General features: G+C 39.5%; 1 protein-coding gene across 3 annotated transcripts in view; it reads left to right on the plus strand.

Moving 5' to 3' along the window:
• The window catches only part of LOC117667967 (cholinesterase-like), a 43,642-nt gene extending 29,001 nt beyond the window's left edge, over window positions 1–14,641 (plus strand). The window contains exons 1-5 of one of the 3 annotated variants that reach the window (XM_087888097.1): window positions 3,850–4,022; window positions 8,811–10,332; window positions 11,139–11,293; window positions 11,965–12,013; window positions 14,116–14,641. In XM_087888097.1, coding sequence (XP_087744223.1) covers window positions 8,837–10,332; window positions 11,139–11,293; window positions 11,965–11,999 — 1,686 coding nt within the window. In that variant the 5' untranslated portion in view covers window positions 3,850–4,022; window positions 8,811–8,836 and the 3' untranslated portion in view covers window positions 12,000–12,013; window positions 14,116–14,641. Of the gene's footprint in view, window positions 1–3,849; window positions 4,023–5,982; window positions 6,055–8,810; window positions 10,333–11,138; window positions 11,294–11,964; window positions 12,014–14,115 lie in introns of those variants that run through there. The other 2 variants (XM_087888099.1, XM_087888098.1) reach the window with 2 other exon arrangements.
• Window positions 14,642–21,094: the final 6,453 nt, after the last annotated feature.

Genomic DNA, 21,094 nt, shown 5'->3' on the forward strand with positions numbered 1-21,094 from the left:
TAGGTGTAATGACATGTGAGAATGACCTTGGGAGAGGAGGACAAGAGATGCTGCTCAAGGAACAATCAGATAAGAGATGGCACAGCCCACCACTGCATAATGAGCTGAGAAAGAAAGTTAGGAAGGACCTGCCCTAATTGATCAGGCTATTAAAAGTGACTGTGGGAGATTTATACTTTCAGATTTGCAATACTCTATTTGTATAGCCTTATAATACTGTAGAATTAGCTCATCCGGTCATGTTTCCTGTCTGCATGGTTGTGGGGTGGGGGTGGGGGGGGTGGGGGGGTGGGACTGACAACAATTGTGTAAGTTTGATAGGACAAATCGCTTGCCTTCTCTTTTACAGCCTGAGGAGACAAGGAGATTCCTTTCTTTGTTTGTCCATTATACAGCTGTGGGTTATGCCCTCTATTATTTCATTGTTCCCTAGGAGAGATACTGCCCACATAGCAATACAGTAGGAGATGCATAAATTGGGGGGGGGGGAATAAATCCTTGGTTTTGGAGGAATAGAAAAATAGTGGATGGAACTAGAATGAACACTACATCTAATTCCCAATGACATGTTGACACTAATATACTTTATGTCTCATGAGGGAGATAAAGCAAATTTTGCTGGAGAGAAGATTCACACTTGGTTCTTGATCCATAAGTGGAATGGACAGCTTCTGCTCCATCCATGAGATGGTGGAGCAAAGGGGTCATCACACTGAAGACCTTCAGACTATCTGCCTTCAGCTCTCCTCCACTTCTTGTGTTTTTCCATGCACACCATTGTCATGGGTGTCTTTGACTTCCTTTGACCTTCCTTTCCCCTTTTGATTTAGAAGACAACTGCATTATGTTCTAAATCAAAGGTCTCCTTCTATCTCACTTTCCTCATGTCTCCCAATGCCACCCCTAGCCAGAGTCAAATATTTAAAAGTCCCAGATTTTTTCAAACATTCAAGTAACAAAAAACCACAGATCCACAGAGATTAAAACACATGGGGAAATGGATATTTCTGGGAAAGACCAGCAAAGGATAATTCTAGGACCAATAGGATATTTTTAAAAGAAAGGGGATGTTTTAAGAGGGGACCACACCAATGTACTTCCATGAGTCAGATCCATGAGCGTTATGGATCTGACTCATGCGTTATGGAAGCATCTTAGATGACTTTTAAGTCTTCACACTTAAGTCTTCACACAATGCTCATTTCACTTTCTGAGGGCCACCTACTGCATGTTCTTTCTTCCACTAATCTCTGAATTTAGGGGCTCAGCAAGGCATTTGCTGAATTCCTCTTTCAGTGCTTTTTGATATTACTCCTCAGCCAAAAGAGAAGAAATAATTGAGACCGCTGACCAATTATCTAACATTCAGAGCCTCAAAGGAAAAGGGGTAAAATCATGCCTCATTTTTAGCAAGTTTTGGAAAACCAACCATGTGTTTTGAGCAATAAATTATGATTATAAAACTCTGTCTTAGCATGACTCATCAAGTCAGTGGTGAAATTCAAATTTTTTTACTACCATTTCTGTGGGTGTAGCTTGGTGGGCGTGGTGTGACTTGGTGGGCGTGGTTGGGTCGGCGTGGCAGGGGAAGGATATTGCAAAATCTTCATTCCCACCCCAGGGGTGGTATTTGCCAGTTCTCCGAACTACTCAAAATTTCCGCTACTGATTCTCCAGAACCTGTCAGAACCTGCTGGATTTCACCCCTGCATCGTTGTTTACTGTGAATTGGAAGGAACCTCATGACCATCTGGAATTCGCCCATTAGGAATAATGCCAATTGACGAGATCTATAAGCCCCCAAATGACATTTCGGTGAGCAAAGAGCAGATGAAAGTGAGATTGCCTCTAATAATTTGGAATCTGGAGACAAAAATCACTTTTTCCTGCCTTCTCTGGGAAACCCAATGTAAAGTAAGTCAGGAAATTGTTGTAGACTCATTGGAAGACAAAGAACTCTCTTTTGTTTCCCTAATTAACTTGACAAAGTGTGTTAGACAATTATTGTCATTGTATATAGAATTTCCTGACACAATTCTATACATTAATCACTCATTTGTCAACTTGCAAAGCTCTCAAATTGCCATAAACAGGAGGGGGGGGGGACTGACTGAGCTGCTTGATTGCCCTAACTGAAACTACATTCCACAAATGCCTTTCTATAGATTGTGTCCTAGGTTACCGGAATCAGCAGGAGAGCTGTGGGTTTCACAGCACCCCAAAGTGGTCAATTGAAGAATGTGATTTATGACATGCCCAGGGAGGATGGGGGGAGACAGGGTCATGGGGGCCCGTAAATTTATGTGAGGTCAGTTCTGACTGCATCGGAGTGATGCCGGAATGGTACTCCTAATAAATGACTGTATTTCTTTTGGAGTTTGGCTCGTGGCACATGAATTAATTAGGGCATCTTTCGGAAACTTCACATCATTGCTTCTGTGAGGTGTGTTTACACCATAGTCAGCAAAAGCCCTTGGTTCTTTTTCCAGTTCTTCTCATAGGTGCCCAAACACAGTTGAAGTGTTCCCAGACTCTCATAATCAGAGCTTAATCATAGGAACTTTAAAATCCTCACCATCTCTAACTATTTCTTTGCTCCTATCAAGTTCCAACTTTCACCGAGCCTTTTGCCGGGAAAACAGACGTCTGCCCAGAAACACTGTGGAATCTGCTTGGCTGGTTCAGACACACCACTGCAATTGTGTTCACTCTTCATTCATGTTTATTCATGGATTTGAGAAAAAAACCCAACATTTTCCATATTGCGTAAAACTCCTATATAGAATTCATTGGTTATAAGCAGGATAGTCAAACAGAACTATTGTATTGTCTAGGGCAGAGGTCTTCAAACTTGGGAGCTTTAAGACTTGTGGACTTCAACTCCCAGAATTCTGGGAGTTAAAGCCCACAAGTCTTAAAACTCCCAAGTTTGAAGACCTTTGATCCAGGGGTTAAGATGTTGGATGAGGAACAGGGAAACCCAGGTTCTAGTCCTCTCTTAATCATGGAAATTCCTTGGAGAACTTTGAAACCATTAATTCTCCCTCAGGCCAAACTACCTCACAGGATTGTTGTGACAGGAGGAGGGAGCAATAAGTAGGTCACTTTGGGTTTCTGTTACAAAAGGCACAATAACAGTGACTTAAATTATAAAATGGACCTTAGAATGTTAGTTTGTGAGCCACTCCCTAATGGCCTCTTTGGGAAATCAGCTGTTAAACTATATCACTGCTGGTTGTCTCCTCTTCTCCTTCTCCTTCTCCTTCTCCTTCTCCTTCTCCTTCTCCTTCTCCTTCTCCTTCTCCTTCTCTCTTCCCCTGCTTCTTCCTTCCAGATCAAGAGGGTGAATAGACTAACAATATGGGTGGGACATAGGTAACTATGTGGAACCAGGCTAAACACTTCCATTCTAAAATCAATCATTCTGTTTTTCTCTTACTTTAAAACTTGGCCTTCAGAGTTGGTGTGCAACTTGGACTTGGAGAGATGGAAACAAAATGAGTGAAACCCAAACATTTAGTTCCCAATGAAATACTGACACTCATTACTAATGGAAGGAGATGAGTCTGATTGCCTACAAAGGGGCTCCAAAGCTATGTAGAACATTTTATTTCAATGCACCTTATTCAACAATCTAGGAATTCTGGGAGATGAAGTCCACAAGTCTTAAAGTTGCCAAGTTTGGAGACCCCTGCATTAGGGGCTCATCACCATATCCTGGGATGATTCATTCTGTTGCATAGGAGGTGTGCCACCTACAACTCCTTCCAACTACTTTCCCAATCCAGACACCTGACTTCTTCCTCAAGAGTTACGGTAAACACCTACAACTAAGCTTACAGAAACAGGTTGGAGGCTGGCTTTGTAAAACCAGTTACACAATTGTATCAGACTGGCTGTTTGAAGAAATTTTGAAGACCTGTCACTTCCTCTTGCGAAGACTATAAATCTTGCTACTACTAAAAAATTAAATAGTTGTAAAAGAAGAGACTATCCCTTGCCAGCCATTAAAGGAAAGAAAGGTAATATCTAACAGCTCCTTATTTTTATTTTATTTTACTCTGCATATTGGCACTAAGGTTTTTTTTAAGGGAAGTTAAGAAAAAGGTGAAAGTGAATCCAGTCCCTATTGTTCTTGGAGGGTGGGTTATTACATTTGTTAAATGTCATTTCTGTTTAACAGAGAACACTTTCCTTGATTATCTACATGTCCTTTGCTTAGTTTAAGTTCTTTCTGTATATCTAGCAATTATTAAAGGGTGGGAGGGAGAGAGAGAGAGAGAGTTTGGTCTAGTGGTTAAGGCACCAGACTAGGAATCAGAAACCATGAATTCTAGTTCTGCCTTAGCCATAAAAACCAGCTGGGGGATTTTGGGCTGGTTATTTTCTCTCAGCCTAACTCACCACACAGAGTTATTTTTGTGAGGAAAATAGAAGAAGGAAGGAGTATTACATATGTTCGTCCCCTTGAGTTGTTTATAAAAATAATAATGGTAGGATATTAAATAAATGTATAAATTACATTCAGAAGCTAGAGACTAAAATAGAGAGGTTGGCTGGCTGGCAGGATAAACAACTGAGCTTTTAAAAATGGCAATAAATCTCATTTCGTACAATGGGACAAAATTCTGGAAAGATAAAAACCATTTTTAAAGTTTGCAAAGTTACAGAATATCAGAGTTGGAATGGACCTTGGACATCTTCTAATCCACTTCTAATCCACTCCAGAATTCCTGGAGTTGAAGTCCACAAGTCTTAAAGATGCCAAGTTTGAAGACCTCTGCTATACAATGACAGACAAATGGCTGTTCAATCCTTGCCCACAACTTCTGGAGGCAAGCTGTTCCACTAATTAAATTGTTCTCACTGACAGGAAATTCTTCCTTAATTATAGGTTGGATCTCTCTTTGATAAGCTTCATCCATTATTTGCCCTCAGGTGCTTTGGAGAATAGGCCAATCCCCTCTTCTCTTGACAGCTCCTCAGGAATAGAATAGAATAGAATAGAAGAGAAGAGAAGAGAAGAGAAGAGAAGAGAAGAGAAGAGAAGAGAAGAGAAGAGAAGAGAAGAGAAGAGAAGAGAAGAGAAGAGAAGAGAAGAGAAGAATTGGTGGGGACCTTGGAGGATTAGGGTTAGGGTTAACCCTAACCCTAACCCTAACCCTAACCCAACCCCCTGTTCAGGCAGGAAACCCTACACCACTTCAGACAAATGGTTATCCAATATCTTACAAACTTCCAGTGTTGGAGCATTCACAACTTCTGGAGGCAAATTGTTCCACTGATTAATTCTAACTGTCAGGAAATTCTTAGTTCTAAGTTGCTTCTCTCCTTGATTGGTTTCCACCAATTGCTTCTTTGTCCTACCCTCAGGTGCTTTGGAGAATAGCTTGACTCCCTCTTCTTTGTGGTAGCCCCTTAGATATTGGAACACTGTTATTATGTCTCCGCTAGCCCTTCTTTTCATTAAACTAGACATACCCAGTTTCTGCAACTGTTCTTCATATGTTTTAGCCTGCAGTCCCCTAATCATCTTTGTTGCTCTATGGAGTGGAGTGGAGTGGAGTGGAGTGGAGTGGAGTGGAGTGGAGTGGAGTGGAGTAGAGTAGAGTAGAGTAGAGTAGAGTGGAGTGGAGTGGAGTGGAGTGGAGTGGAGTGGAGTGGAGTAGAGTGGAGTAGGAGATCTTCTAGTCCAGCCCCCTGCTCAAGCAGGAGAACCTATACCATCTAAGACAAGTGACTGACCAGTCTCTTCTTTAAAAACTCCAGTGTTGGAGCGCCCATAATTTCTGGAGGCAAGCTGTTCACTGATTAATCTGTTTCCAAAGTGACAAGGGGAAAAGCATAGCTTGGGTCCAAATTAAGAAGAAGGTATGTGATTAGGCAGACACCTCCCTAATTCACATGCGTATAGATCATACCACATATTTGAGAGGGTTTAAATGAGATCATGTGAGAGGAGATTGGGCTTGTCACTGTGAGCTTCCAGAGATTCCCTCAAGATCTGGTTATTCCAGCAGCCCTGGGGACCCAGGGGACAGGTGAACTAGTGAGGTGCCTCCTTTATTTTTAATATCTTCTTGTCTATTATTCTATGTCTTAGTTTGGTTTTTCTACTGTTTAATGTATTTATTCACTGTGGGGTCCCTGTTGCTTTCTAACCTTGATTGTTTTCTTTCAGATGTTTCATTACCCAACTAGGTAACATCATCAGTGCTAGAAAGAAGTGGGTTTTGCATTCTGTTTGTCAGTGTTGGTGGGAGTGTTATTAACTGTTATTGATAATTATTAATGTATGATTATAATTAATTATTCATATAATAATTAATTTTTAACAGTTAACTGCTTTTAGTTCTTTTTTACACACCCAGAATCACTTGTTTGTGAGATAGGCAGCTATATAAATTGGTTTAACAAATAAATAAATCGTATTTGAGACAATTTAACCCTAGAGAAGAGGCAAGGTGACTCAGGGGCGTAATGATGCTGGAGATGGTCTTAGTTCTGGTGGTTTGAACCCTAGCATTGCGTGGCAGAGTGAACTTGCTTCAGTTTCTGTCCACCTAATAGTTTGAAAGCATATTCTATGTAGGTAAATAAATAGGTACCACTTCAGTGGGAGACGAGTTGGTGCTCTGTGCAGTCAGTCAGTTTCCTGACAGCTCTGAACCTTCCTGATTCGGGTGCCCATCCAAGGGGACCTTGGGTGACATTGCAGGAAGTCTTTTTCTCTGGTGCAAAGCCAGCTTGCCCTTCTGTGGCACATCTTGGGAAGCACACCAGCATATCCTTGCCAGGGCTGGTGCCTTGGCAAGCCAAACTACTACTGTTTAATAGGATTGTGGGTCTCCTGGGTACTGTAAATAATAATAATAATAATAATAATAATAATAATAATAATAATAATAATAATAATAATAATAGAATCGCTGCTCAACACTGTTCGTATATATAGCCAAGATATTGCAATGGAGTTTGGATTGGACAAATGTGCCACACTCACTATCAAACAGGGAAAAATAGTGAAAACTGAAGGAATCAAGATGCCCCATGAAAATAATATTAAGACTCTGGATGAAGATGATTACTACAAATACCTGGGTATCTTTCAAGCTGATACCCTGAAAGCATATGCACCAAAGACAAATTCCTTGTGTGTCCAATCACACTTGACCAATAAAGAATTCTATTCTATTCTATTCTATTCTATTCTATTCTATTCTATTCTATTCTATTCTATTCTATTCTATTCTATTCTATTCTATTCTATTCTATTGAGACAACAATTTCTTCAGCCATAATGGGAAATGCCAGCTAGAGTTTGACACAGAGAACAAGAGTGGGAAAGAAAAGCAGTGAAGAGAAAACCCATACTGGGCTGCCATTTCTTCTAGGTTCAGATATATGCTTGCAAATTTCCATCATCTTTATCTAGCAATAAGACCCGTTAAAAATCAGTGGGATGTTCCTCTAGGTAGTTGCTGATAGAATTGAATTTCCTAAAGCACTTGTGCAATTGTACTGGATACATCATGGGAGGTATTATTTCTACTTTGCTTTGCTCTAATATTGCTGGCTGTACAGCTGACAATTTGTTCAGTTTTGGAATTTTGCTCCTCAAGGACAAATAATGTTAGGCCTTCTTCAGGAAACCTACAGAAATGTTTGTTAGGCAGCCTAGAGCGCCTGCTGAGGAAAGCATGTGTGGATGGGAAAATGTTAAGGTTAGGGCAGAGTTCCCCAACCTTTTCAGTTGTGGATCTCCGTGTGTGTGTGTAGAGGGGAACAATCCGTGTGTGCGGCAGGCACACACGCACTCTGCTCTTGTGAGTGGGAATGGGTGCATGCTCACACACTCACCTGCCACCTCCACGGCCCGGTTCCAAAAGGCTCAAGGCCTGGTAGTGGGTTAGGGGAATGTAGCTGTTCTAAACTATATTTCTGAGGCTAGCCTTTGTGTGAAAGAAAATGGGAAATCCCTTGGTGATTAGAAAACCTGAATTACTGGGTTAAGAGGAGAAGCTGAAAGTGTGCACTTTATCTTTTCAGTTGTACCTGACTTTTTATAACATTATTTCTCAACTTTGGCGACTTTAAGATGTGTGGACTTTAACTCCCAAAATTCCTGCATTTGAAGTCCATACAACTTAAAGTTGCTAAGATTGAGAAACACTGATTTATAGCCTTTTATAGATTAGGTGTCACCATTTTTTTCTGATGCTTTACAATTTTGCTTTTTGCCATTCTTAGCATAACTGGTTTTTCTCAGGAATTTTATTGCACAACATACCCAAAAGAGGGCACCCTTACCTTCATAATCCTAGGTTTCAGTGACTCTTCTGGCTTGACATGGTCGGTGGATTTAAAACAAGATTGGAGCAGTAAAAATGTTGATTTGGGGTAATTTTACATTGTTATTTATTTCAGTTATATCTTAACCATAATTTACAAGATAGGGCTTAGTACACACAGTTCCAGAATAGGATTCTGGAATAAGTTAGAAAGTTAGAACACAGATAATATCTAACAACACTGTATTGGGAACTCTGGAGAAGATCTACTAGCAATTCAGTGTAAAACTGTCCATTCGCTGAGCAAGGGGATCAGTAATCAAGAGTTCTAAGTGGTTCTTCTAGAATGTTGGAGATACATCATGGAGAAGGGCAAAGTTGACTAAGTCATTCCCTGCTCACCATTGGTGTCCTCAGCAAAAAAGGAGCCCCACCATCCCAATAAAATAATCATGAATTGGCATAAAGTGGGTTTATATAGTATTGGAATAATCTCATATTGGTTGTAACTTTTTCCAGGTCCACTGACTCGTCCTGCTGTTGCAATGCCTTGTCTGCTATGCCCATCTCTCTTGTGCTGCCTCCTCCTCCTCCTCCCCTTTCCATTAGCCTCCAGTTCTGCGTCTAAAGGAGACACAGTGGTCAGAACCAGCAGTGGTCCTATTAAGGGCAAGCAGGTCCTGGTTGGCCTTAGATCTGTGACAGCCTATCTAGGCATTCCTTATGCTAAGCCTCCCCTGGGGAAGTTGCGTTTCCAGAAACCTCTTCCGCATCAGCCATGGAAGCAAACATTGGAGGCCACCAGTTTTGGCAATTCCTGCCCTCAATTTATTTCCCGGGATGTCCCTGAAGCAGATATATGGTCTCCTAAAACACCACTGTCAGAAGATTGCCTTTCTCTCAACATCTGGGTGCCACACCCACAACCTTCTTCCCCAGTCCCTGTTTTGGTCTGGATACACGGAGGGAGTTATGCATTCGGCACGTCTTCTGTGGACGTGTTCAATGGGGCACCTTTGGCTGCCGCTGAGAACGTCATTGTGGTCACCATCAATTATCGCTTGGGAGCCCTGGGCTTTCTGTACTTGCCACCAGCTGCTCCAGGGAACCTCGGCTTATGGGACCAACAGCTGGCCCTGAAGTGGGTAAAAGAGAATGCAGCTGCCTTTGGGGGAGATCCTTCTCAGGTGACCATTTTGGGCCACAGTGCTGGAGGATCTTGTGCGAATCTCCAACTTCTCGCACCAAAAAGCCAGGACCTTTTTGCCCAAGTAGTGATCCAGAGTGGAACAGCCAATGCCTATTGGGCTTTGAGGTCTCCTGAGGAAGCCAAACAAAAATCACTGGAATTTGTTCATCTGCTAGGTTGCTCTGAGGACAATGTCATCAGCATAGAGCATTGTCTGCAAACAAAAAATGTTTCTGAACTTATTCGGCATGAAATAGCTATGTCCTTCAAAGGCCTCCTTGCGGATTTTCCCTTCAGGCCAATCATAGATGGGGAGTTTTTGCTTGGTGATCCAGAAAAGCTCATGGAGGAGGGGCAATTTCAGGCCAAACCTGTCCTCATAGGTGAAACCTCTGATGAAGCGGCCACATACGTCCACTATCTTTTCCCTAACACCACCCACAATCTCATCAATTGGGAGCAGCTTCTGAAAGGGATACAGCTGTTGGCGCCAAATGCAACTGAAGATTTTATTCGGACTATTGCACTGAAGTACAGTGAAGGAAATCATGGTCCAGCAAAATATCGCTCCGCTATGTCCCAATTCTATACAGATCGGATCTATGCATGCCCAATGAGGGAAGCTGCAGGAAATATCAGGAAAACTGGGAGTCCTGTATATGCCTATGTATTTGCACATCGCCCTTCATGGTCAGTTTGGCCTGAATGGATTACGGCATCTCACGGTGCTGATGTTCCTTTTGTTTTTGGAACCCTTGAATCAACCCTGCCTTTCAATCAAACATACACAGAGGCTGAAGCCAGGCTGAGCCATAAGATGATGCATTACTGGGCAGAGTTTGCCAGAACTGGGTAAGTGGTTCACTTTATTTCTATAAATTTGTATTTTAAATCCAAAGAAAGCCTTTCCATTCAACAAATGCACTTTATACCTAAAGCAATGAAGCCATAAAGTAATGCACGCTATTCCTTTGCGTATGTTTACAGGTTGTGTAAATAGAAGTAGTTCATGATTTACTATCTGTACTGAAAATAGCCATGAATTTTTAAGGATTCTTAATAATGTCACTTATAGATAATTGTTCTTTTATGAGTTCAGTGGTATCACACATATTCCAGGGTACATTATTTCTCCAAGTGGAATAAAGGGGGCAAAAGGGAGATAAGAAACAGAGCATTACTCTACCATTAAGAGAACGAGCAAAGGCTTTCAAGGGAGTAAGTAGTAAAGGGGAAACTCACAGGATGGTGGCTGGAAGCTGACCTGGGTTTGGATCAGCAAGGAGGAGACACAAGAGATTTCACCAAACCAAACTCCACCCCTCCCTCAAAGTCCCCTTTGGGAGTTCCCCTTGGCTGTAGTTTCTCAAGTCAAAACCAGTCTCTTTGGAAAAGAGCTACATCAGAATAACAGAGTTGAAAGGGACTTTGGAGGTCTGCTAGTCCAACCTCCTGCTCAAGCAGGAGACCCTATTCCATTCTGGACAAGTGGCTGTCCAATCTCTTCTTAAAAACCTCCAGTGATGAAGCACTCATAGTTTCTGAAGGCAAAGCTGTTCCATTGATCAATTGTTCTCACTGTCAGAAAATTTCTCCTTATTTCTAGGTTGGTTCTCTCCTTGATTAGTTTCCATCAATGTCCTTTTCTTCCTCCTTAGGAATCCCACTGGGTCAGCAGCTAGCAAGGATAAGTGGCCACTCTATAATGCCGCAGAGCAGAATTTCTTCCTTCTTAATACTGAGCCATTCCAGGAAAGGGTTAAAGAGCACTGTGATTTTTTAAAGAGCCTTTTTTCAAAGGCTGAAGAGACACGTAAGTTCAGCTGTTAATTCTGCCTTTGGAAGGGAGTAGTGGTTGATGAAAAAGATATTTTTAAAAATCATTTATATATCAAATATAGACATTGCCCATTTCACTCATAGAGCAATCTCTAAAAATTGATTTTATTTCCAGTCTTTGCTGAAACATATTCATTTGATTTTACACTGGGCAATTTTGTAATGCTAGTGATAAATTTTGTAGAGCAAGCATATTTCATGACGTCCCAAGAGTTGGGTCTCTAGTAATGTCCTCTAAGTAAGCCTTAGTTGCTCACATAAAGATAACAACAACAACAACAAATCTCAAAACATCTGGATCACCTCTTGACCACCATCATCATTGACAAAATCCCTCTCAGTCAATTGCAAAAGGCAGCTTTATTTGGAATAGCTTACATCAAGCAATTATAACTTTAATACCATCAAAAAATATCTGCCCATCCCAGCTTTTTTGGAAGGACAGAGTAGGTGGACAAAAAAATGTCAAATCCAGTCTAAACATCTGGCTGACCATGTGACGAACAATAATGTTTTGATATATATTTAATAAATATATATTATGCCATGAATCATGGAATCCTCAGAATCCTACTTCTAGATTCAGATTCTTAAATGATAAGATGTACACCTTATCTTGATATTTCATTTTTCTTTGTTCTGCAGAGAAATCTAAAGGTGATTCTGTTTCATCGGAATAGGAAGAAGACAGGAGGTAGGAATTCAGTGCTTGGTTGTAGTAACAGCCTTCAAATGGGATCAAGTTGGATGATTTCAGAAGGGGACTAGACTTCTTTCTAAATCGTAGTTTCACATTGGCATTCCAAACAATTTTTAAGAAGCACTTTTGTGGTTCAGCCTCGCTGTGTGAAATGGAAGCTCTCCAAGCTGTTGCCAATGGCCTTTGTGGAAGAGGAACCTGGAGAAACCTCTAGATCTCAGCATAAACAAATAAACAAATACAGATCTTGGGCATGAGGAAGGAAGGAATGAGCCACGAAGAGTAACTTACAGAGAAGAATATGCTGTGCTGAGAAAGAGAAAGCATGAGAATGAAACTCAGCTTGTGGGGGAAATCAGTTTTCATATGAATGGGACTATTTAATAGACAAATGGAGACACTGGGAATGTGTCCTTGTAGCCCAGGGATAAACGTTATCAGAACATTCCCATAGGCACCCCTGAATCTCAACATGCAAATATTTCTTCTAACGAAGACCATTGTCCTCTCTAGATAACAGAAGGGCAGAAAGTAACTTGAGATCAGTTAGGTTATTAATTACCAATGGATATGCATGGATATGGGACGCAGTGGCTCAGTGGTTAAGACGCTGAGCTTGTCGATTGAAAGGTCAGCAGTTCAGCGGTTTGAATCTTTAGTGCCGCGTAGTGGGGTGAGCTCCCGTTACTTGTCCCAGCTTCTGCCAATCTAGCAGTTCGAAAGCATGTAAAAAATGCAAGTAGAAAAATTGGTGGGAAGATAACAACATTCCGTGCGCCTTTGGTATTGAGTCATGCCAGCCACATGACCACGGAGACGTCTTCAGACAGCATTGGCTCTTCAGCTATGAAACAGAGATGAGCATTGCCTCCTAGAGTTGGGAATGACTAGCACATATGTGTGAGGGGAACCTTTACCTTTACCTTATGCATGCATATAAATCCCCCTCCATTTTGAAATGTATAAATATGAGTGAATCTGTCAGGTCTGCCATCGTAATGTCCTCAGCCTACTTCACTGGCATCCTGCCATAAAATGCAGTAAGGGGGAGAATGGGGACGTAGGGAAGGGGGATGGCAGGATGACAGAAACCAGAGGTGTCAATCTGGAACAACAAAATGAGCATGAAAATGGAATACGAAACTCCACCAAAGAAGCACCAAACCTTAAAGCTGTTACCAAAACTCCTAATATTATTGGAGTCTTAAGACTGGTCAAGATGGGAGGACCTGGGAGAAGGGGAAAAGGCAGGCTTTGCAGAGGAATACTCAGATCCAGCTTTTCTTGAGCTGTAACCACTTGACTTTAGTAAAAGTATCCCTTTTGCTACAAATGGATTCGAGGGTCTTTCTTTCCTAAACATCCAAGCTGGGACAAGCCTGACAGCATCCTTTTCTCTGCAAGAGTTCCTCCCACTATTTTCTCAAGAGAATTTCTCCAGTGCACACAAACAAAAACAATAAATATTGCAGCAAGCCTTGATTACTTGTTTTGTGCCTTTCATTTTGATTCTACAAACCCCTCCATGTTTAGTATAAGGGGAATACAGAGCACCTTAGGTGGACCTTTAAGGTTAAGATTAAGGCACCAGGCTAGACATCAGGAGACTGTGAGTTCTAATCCTACCTTAGCCATGAAAGCCAGAAAGATAGAATTAGAACTCACAATCTGATAACATTTAGTCTGGTGCCCTAATCTCAAAAACCCATCTAAGGTGCTCTGTTTTCCCCTTATAATAAATAGGCAGATTTTAGGCTAGTCACTCTCTCTCAGCCCAACTCACCTCACAGGGTTGTTGTTGTTGGGAAAATAGGAGGAGGAAGGAGGGTGGGTTATGTTCTTCAACTTGGATTATTTGTAAAAATAATAAAGGTGAGATACATATAATAAACAAAAATAAATAAAATTATCTTACTACAGAGAAGAGCATCCTGGAATCTCTGCTTTGCCTGTGTCTTGAACTGGCCTACTATGAAGGGCTGCCACATAGGTTGAACCTCTTTGAAAATAGCATCCATATCTCAAAGGCACCATTTGAAAACCTAGCTACCGTTTTATTGGCTTCAGAATAACGGTTGTGTGTTTATTTCTCTCAGGAATCAATCAAGACTTCTCTTTAAAGCCTGGGCCAATGATGACAAGCTGCACCAGAGAATCTTCCAGAAGCATCCATTGTCCTTTCAGAGACTGACTGGTGGGAACTTGGGAGACAAATAAGGAAACAACTAAAACCCACATCACTTTTGCTGTTAAAATTATAAATTGCTAGGTGTAATTTGTTATATCTTGATTTGAGAGAGGCTTTTAATTAATCCTGCTCCCTCAAAAAAGAACCTCTTAATAAATACTGTTTGAATTCTTAGGATAAAAATTCTTTTATTTTCACAATGAAGAGAAATTGTAATAAGGATATAATAAATAATAGTAGAATATATTATACTGGAATACTATAATTAATAGAAACTTGTGATTCTGTAAACATTTGTTTCCTGCAGCTCATATATGTTTTATGTTTATGTTTGTTTATGTTTTATTAATTTGTATACCGTCGTTCTCCCGAAGGACTCAGGGCGGTGAACAGCCAAAATTAAAATACATACAGTAGAAAAATTAAAATTAATTTCAGAGTTTTCCCCTTAACAAGGATCTACTGAAACCACCTCCATTACCTTCCCATATCCCAAACTCCCAATGTTTCTCTTGAAAGTTTTTGGGAAGACCCATCTCTACTCTTTGCTTTCAATCTGGATTCCACTGATGATACTGTCAAATACAATAAAAGACACACTTGTTAGAATGGCCCAAGGAGCAGGCTGAGCATACTGTTACAAGAGGACAGAAAAGCCACACATAGCAATGTTTAAAAAGATAGAAATGACTACATGAATGATTTTCAGGAGGATTGGATAAGAAGGATAGGCCTAAAAAATAAAAATCTGCCTTTTAACAAAAGGAAAGAATGGCATACAAAGTTAAGGAAGAGAATAGACAATTGAATAAAGTAACAGCCAGAGGAAGAAATATGAATATATCAATTGAGAGAGAGAAGGAAGAAATGGATGATGAAACACTAAATCAGGTTATCATAATTTATTCACAAGTGATAGTGCCATCCCCATTCAGAAACAAAGTTTGATTAGAATATCTATTAGAAGGTTGATACATCTCCCAATCATTTTACAGCAGTGGCAGAAGACTCTACTATCTACATAGGGAAATCCCTAAACTAAATTGCATGTGACTTTTTAAATTAAAAAATAGACTATATCACTCACAATAAATGCTTTCTTCTGAAGAAGCATTACATTACTTAGACTGTACCCTCAGGAAGGTTTATGCCTTAGACTAAAATGTGTTAATCTCCAAAGATTCTTTCTGATTTTTGCCTACCATAGATTAACATAAAATGAAAAGCACAAGCAAAAGAGAGGCAAATAGGATCAAGGAGATAATCAATAAAGCACACAGAGATTTCCACAGAAAAGGTCAAAAGCCCAAGATGGTGGCCATAATAGTGTAACACACATAACAAACTGATCTTTAATCATACTTAGGTGACTACCATCTTGATTTTTTAAAAAAAAAATGTTGTAATATTTTCAGGATCAGACTCAATAAAGATAATAGGAGTTAGAGCTTTAAATATATTTCTTTTTAATTATGATAGGCATTCTATATTCACCGAATATTCAAGGTAGAAGCAGCAAGAATGGTGAGGGTGGCTCCTTATATATACAAGGGGTGGAGCTAGGAATGGGAGTGGTAAGTTATGAATACATTAAAGTCCAAAGAATAAGTTAACCTCTGATGTTCCATATATACATTATTTACACATTGGAGAATAAGGCATTTACATCTGACAAATCCCCCTCTAAATGCCGGTTCGTTACACAACACCAATTACATTCTGATTCAGGACAATACAATACATATAATTTAGAAGTTAAATATTTGTGTTGCTTAGAAGGTAAGGGTTTTGTTAATATGTCAGCTAATTGTTCAGAAGTATCGCAATGTATTGCTTTAATGAATCCGTCTTGAGACAGTTGTCTCACATGCTTAAACTTTATATCAATATGCCTGGACCTTTGTCCAATTGCATCGGATCTGGATATTTCAATGGCCGCTTTATTGTCTTCATGCATAATAAATGGTAAAGTGGGTTTCTTCCAAACATCAGTGATCAGATCATTGAACCATACAAGGTTATTTGCAGCCTTGGACAAACAAACATATTCCGCTTCTGTAGTAGAAGTGGCTACTAGTTCTTGTTTACCAGTATACCAGTAAACTGGACAATCATTCAATAGAAAAACATAACCAGAAGTACTCTTTCTGCATGATGTATCACCAGCCCAATCTGCATCAGCATAACAAGTAATTTTTGGTTCTCTGTCATTATTGGGTTCCAACATTAAACAAAAATCTAATGTACCCTTCAGATATCTTAGAATTCTTTTGACAGCTTCCCAATGATACAAGGTTGGTTTACTAACATATCTTGACAGTAGATTGAGAGGTAATGCAATATCTGGCCTAGTCCAATTAGATATATAAAGGAGTGAACCTATAACTGATCTGTAAAATGTGTTGTCTTTAAACTCAGGGGAAGATTCATCAGTGTTTCTAAGAAAATCAGTTTGCATAGGGGTGTCACAGGTTTTGGCATTATTTAAGTTACATTTGTTTAGGAGTTCGATGATTTTATCTTTCTGTGTAAGTTTGAATCCCCTTTTAGTTTTGTTAATTTGCACACCAAGGTATTTATTCACTTTACCCAGAGATTTCAGTGAGAAGTGTTCATTTAACTTATTTACAAAGGTTTCCCTGCTCTCTTTATGCTTTCCAATGTATAAAATATCGTCCACGTAAATTAATACAAATTCAATATGATCATTACTCTTTTTTACAAAGAAACAGTTATCAGCAGTGGTGGCGTTGAAATCCATGGTCTTAAGTACTTTTACCAAGCAATCGTACCATCTTTTGCCGGATTGCTTTAATCCGTACAGACTCTTATTTAATAACCAAATTTCGTTCTTATTAGTGTATTGACTGTGTGGTGCTCTTACATATATTTCCTTATCTAATTTTGCATGTAAGTATGCGGTCTGTATGTCATATTGGAATACGTCCAGATTGAGTGCAGATGCTACTACAAGGGCTGTTTTGACACTCTCTGTTCTCACTGTGGGTGAATATGTATCAGTATAGTCTTCTGGGTATTTTTGTGCATAGCCTTGTGCAACTAGTCTAGCCTTGTATAAGGTATTGCCTCCTTCTAAGTTCTTAATTTTATAAATCCACCTGGTACCTATAATTGTTTTATCCTTAGGTGCGATCGCAGGTGTGAATACATTTAATCCTTGTAAACTTTCCATCTCTTTTTCCATAGCTAGTTCCCATTTTTCTCTTTCTACATGTGGAAGTTTCAATACTTCTTCATATGTATTAGGTGTTATTTGTTCTCCATTCATATGCATTATGTAATCTTTGTATTTATTTGGTATTTGGTTTCTATTGTTTCTAATAGTTCTTTCAGGCTTGCTATGGTTATCATGCAAATATCTAGCTTCCTTTTTTGTTAATGTATCTGTCTTTATTTTATGCTGACTATTAGTCCAAGTTTTGGTTTTGTTCTTACTTTTGTTAATATTTTGATTTTCTGTTGTTCCTTCCTCGCAAGATATCGTATCTTTACATTTATTGGGAAATATTTCATTAAGGTGCAATTTTGACCAATTGGCCTGTTCATGGAACACAGCTGTTCTGGATACTATAAATTTGTTATTACTATCAATAAATCTGTACCCTTTGGTTCCAGTTTCGTATCCCATGAATCTTAATCTCCTGGATACGTTTTCTCCCTTTCTCCTCAATTGTTTAGGTATGTGTACGTCTGCAGTGACTCCAAATATGTGCATGTGTGATAATTTGGGTTTTCTATTGTACATCACCTCATATGGTGTCTTATTCACAATACTGGACCAGGTTCTATTTTGAGTGTAATTTGAATAATGTAATGCCTCTGACCAAAATTGTTTGCCTAAACCAGCATCCTCTAATGTGCACCTAATCATGGTTTGTAGTGTGGAATTTTTCCTCTCTGCAACTCCATTTTGAAATGCAGAAAAAGGATTGGACGTGAAATGTAACATTCCTCTATCCTTTAACCATTGGGAGAATTCTTTAGACATGAACTCACATCCCCTATCTGTCATAATTTGCTTTATTCTGATATTATGTTGTGTTTCTATACGTTTGTAGAATTCCTTAAATTTCTGAAATGTTTCATCCTTGTGCTTTAATGTGTAAACAAAACCATATCGGCTGTAGTCATCCACTATTGTTAGGAAGTAACGTTTTCTATAGGTAATTGAGGGACTTAATGGACCAACTAAGTCCATATGTACCAAATCAAAAATATTGTTAGTTGATCTGTTAGATTTTTTTGGTCTGGGACTGGTTTTTAGTTTGGTGGATTTACATACTGAGCATTCCAAATAATTTTCACAATTTTTTATTTTGACACCTTCTGCGTGTTCAGTCATTTTTTGTACTACAGGAAAGCTTGCATGTCCTAACTTCCTGTGTAAGATGTGAGCACACTCATCATGAATTGGTTTACCTATTTTTGGTTTCTTTTCCTTGTATGTATTTTTGTGATCATGAGTTATTCTACACTCATCATTGTCACTGTTACTGACATTTTCATCATCTGCTTCAATACAATCTTCCATATTTGAATCAATGTTATGTAAACATCTTTCTTTAGTTATCAGATAGGGTAGACCTCCTTTTATCATTACAGTACCTACATTTGTTTTGTTCTTTTCTATAGTTGCTTTCCCCTTTGAGAAAACTATATTGATATCAGATTCTCTGCTTAATTTTATGGCACTTAGTATGTTGTGAGGTATTTCTGGGATTAATAATACCCCCTCTATTTTCCCTAGACCAGGCAAGGTCACATTCCCTTTGCCTAGTACTTGAACCTTTTCTTGATTAGCTACCTTTATCACAAACTTATCTTCTATAAATGAAGATAATATACTTTTGTTGTTGGTGGTGTGATTTGTTGCACCAGAATCAATAAGCCAATTGTTATTCTCATCCTGCTGTGTTCTGGTGCTGTCTTGTTTATTTAGCCCATTCAGTGACCCAGATTTCCTCTCTATTGAATTTTCTCTACCCCCTCTACCTTCTTTATAATTTGGTGGACTTCTATATTTGTGTCTATCTGTGGAAGATTGTCTGTAATTATATTTGCTCCTATATTCTGGCCTATGTCTCTCTCTTGAGACTTTGGGGCAGTCTCTTCTACTATGTTCCCTGGATCCACAATTGTAGCATCTAAAGGCCTCATTATGTTTATCTTGAAAGACTACTTTCCTAAAAGGTTTGTGGTCTGTTTGGTTACTGGATCGATTTTTTCTTGAATTGTCTTCTGCTATCAATTTGTTAGATAGACTTTCTATGGATAAATATCCCAAATTAATGGTATCTAAGTGTGACATAAAGCTATCCCATGATGGATCAAGTGAATTGATAATAACACTTTTCATTGTTTGATCTGAAATCACTTCCCCCCTCAATTGTAGCTCAGCTCTTATTTTGTTTAGATTTATCAAATGCTCACTTATAGAAACCCCTGGTTTTACTCTAGAGGAAAAGAAATCCTTAGACATTCTTGTGGTTGTAGCTACGCTATCGCTGTGAAATAGATTAAACATGCATTGAATTATTTCTGATACAGTTAGGTTTGGTTTGATGCTATGATACATTGCAGGAGACACGCTAGATATTATTATGAAAAATGCTCTATGATGTAAACAATCTATTTTTAAAGTCCAAGGTCTTCTTGGAGGGCTAGTTATAAAGAATAGTAAATTTTCTTTCATGAAAATAACCTGAAGCTGTTGATACCACTCTTGTAAATTAATGCCATCAATTCTAAGTTTTGGGAAGTCACTTGGTAAGTTACCTACGTTATTCTGTCCATTACTTACAACCTGGGGCAGTCCGTGATCTCTCAAGTGCAGGAAATTACAGAACGGCATTGGGATGCTTGCAATGAGTCTGCGCGGTTCTTTGGCCAGTTCAAGTCCTTCTGGGTTGTCTACGTAGTTTCGCACATGCGCGTTGCTCATTTCTTCTTTGGTGGCGTCGTGGAAGGTTCTCTCCCTTTCAGCTCTCTCGATCCGCTCCTCCTCAGATGAGTCGGTCCCTGGCTCGGTTTTTGGGGTTCTGGTGGTGGCGACGGTTCTTTTCTTCTTTTTGTGTGCGTTGGTATTCGATCTTGTCTGTGGTGTAGGGCGAAATCGGCATGGCTCTCTGGGCTCGGGCGTTGTCGCTTTCGAAATCAGGATGGGAGCGTGCAGGTCTTGAGTCGCCGGTTTGATTTCTTGCTTCTTCGTAGATGTCTTGGTAATTTTCAGTCTTGGCCCAAAAGCAGCAAAAAGCGTTTTCATTGCTGATTTTACTTGAGATTTTGTTAAATCGTCTTCACTTTCTGATTTTGGATCATCTGAAGAGTTTGAGACTTCTTTCTCACTTTCTTCGTCTGATAGTGTTTTTCGCGCCAGAAATTTTGAACTGAGCGTTTTGATTGGCTCTGCTCCATTCTCTTTTGAAGTTCGTTGAAACCAAGATGGCTGCCATTCAAAATTTCGCGCGGGATCACTTCTTTTCTTTTTAACAACTATTTTCTCAGTAGTCATCTCACTTACGGTTTTTTGATCTTTGGGTTTTTCTTTAATGACGTTTTTCTCTCTCGCTGCTCCGCTGTTCTTCAGCATCTCCTGGAGGTCCGCGATGAGACTTTCATCATTCTTTTGGCTTTTTAGTATCTTTAATATCTCTGACCTGAGTTCGTTATTTTCTATTTCGATTTCTTTCTGGTCATTATTTTCACTCATTAGTTCTTCTTCTTCAGTGGTGTATTCTTCGGATTCTCTCGAAATCGCATTGGTGGATTCGTTAATCATCTCTTGATCAGTTTCTATTTCTTTGCTGTAGGCCCTGGTGTTGGGCCTATCTTTCTTGGACATTTTTAATTACTTATTGAGTCAATTA

Source organism: Pantherophis guttatus, chromosome 2, assembly GCF_059756535.1.
Source record: "Pantherophis guttatus breed Tessera chromosome 2, ASM5975653v1, whole genome shotgun sequence".
Taxonomy (NCBI): Eukaryota; Metazoa; Chordata; class Lepidosauria; order Squamata; family Colubridae; genus Pantherophis; species Pantherophis guttatus.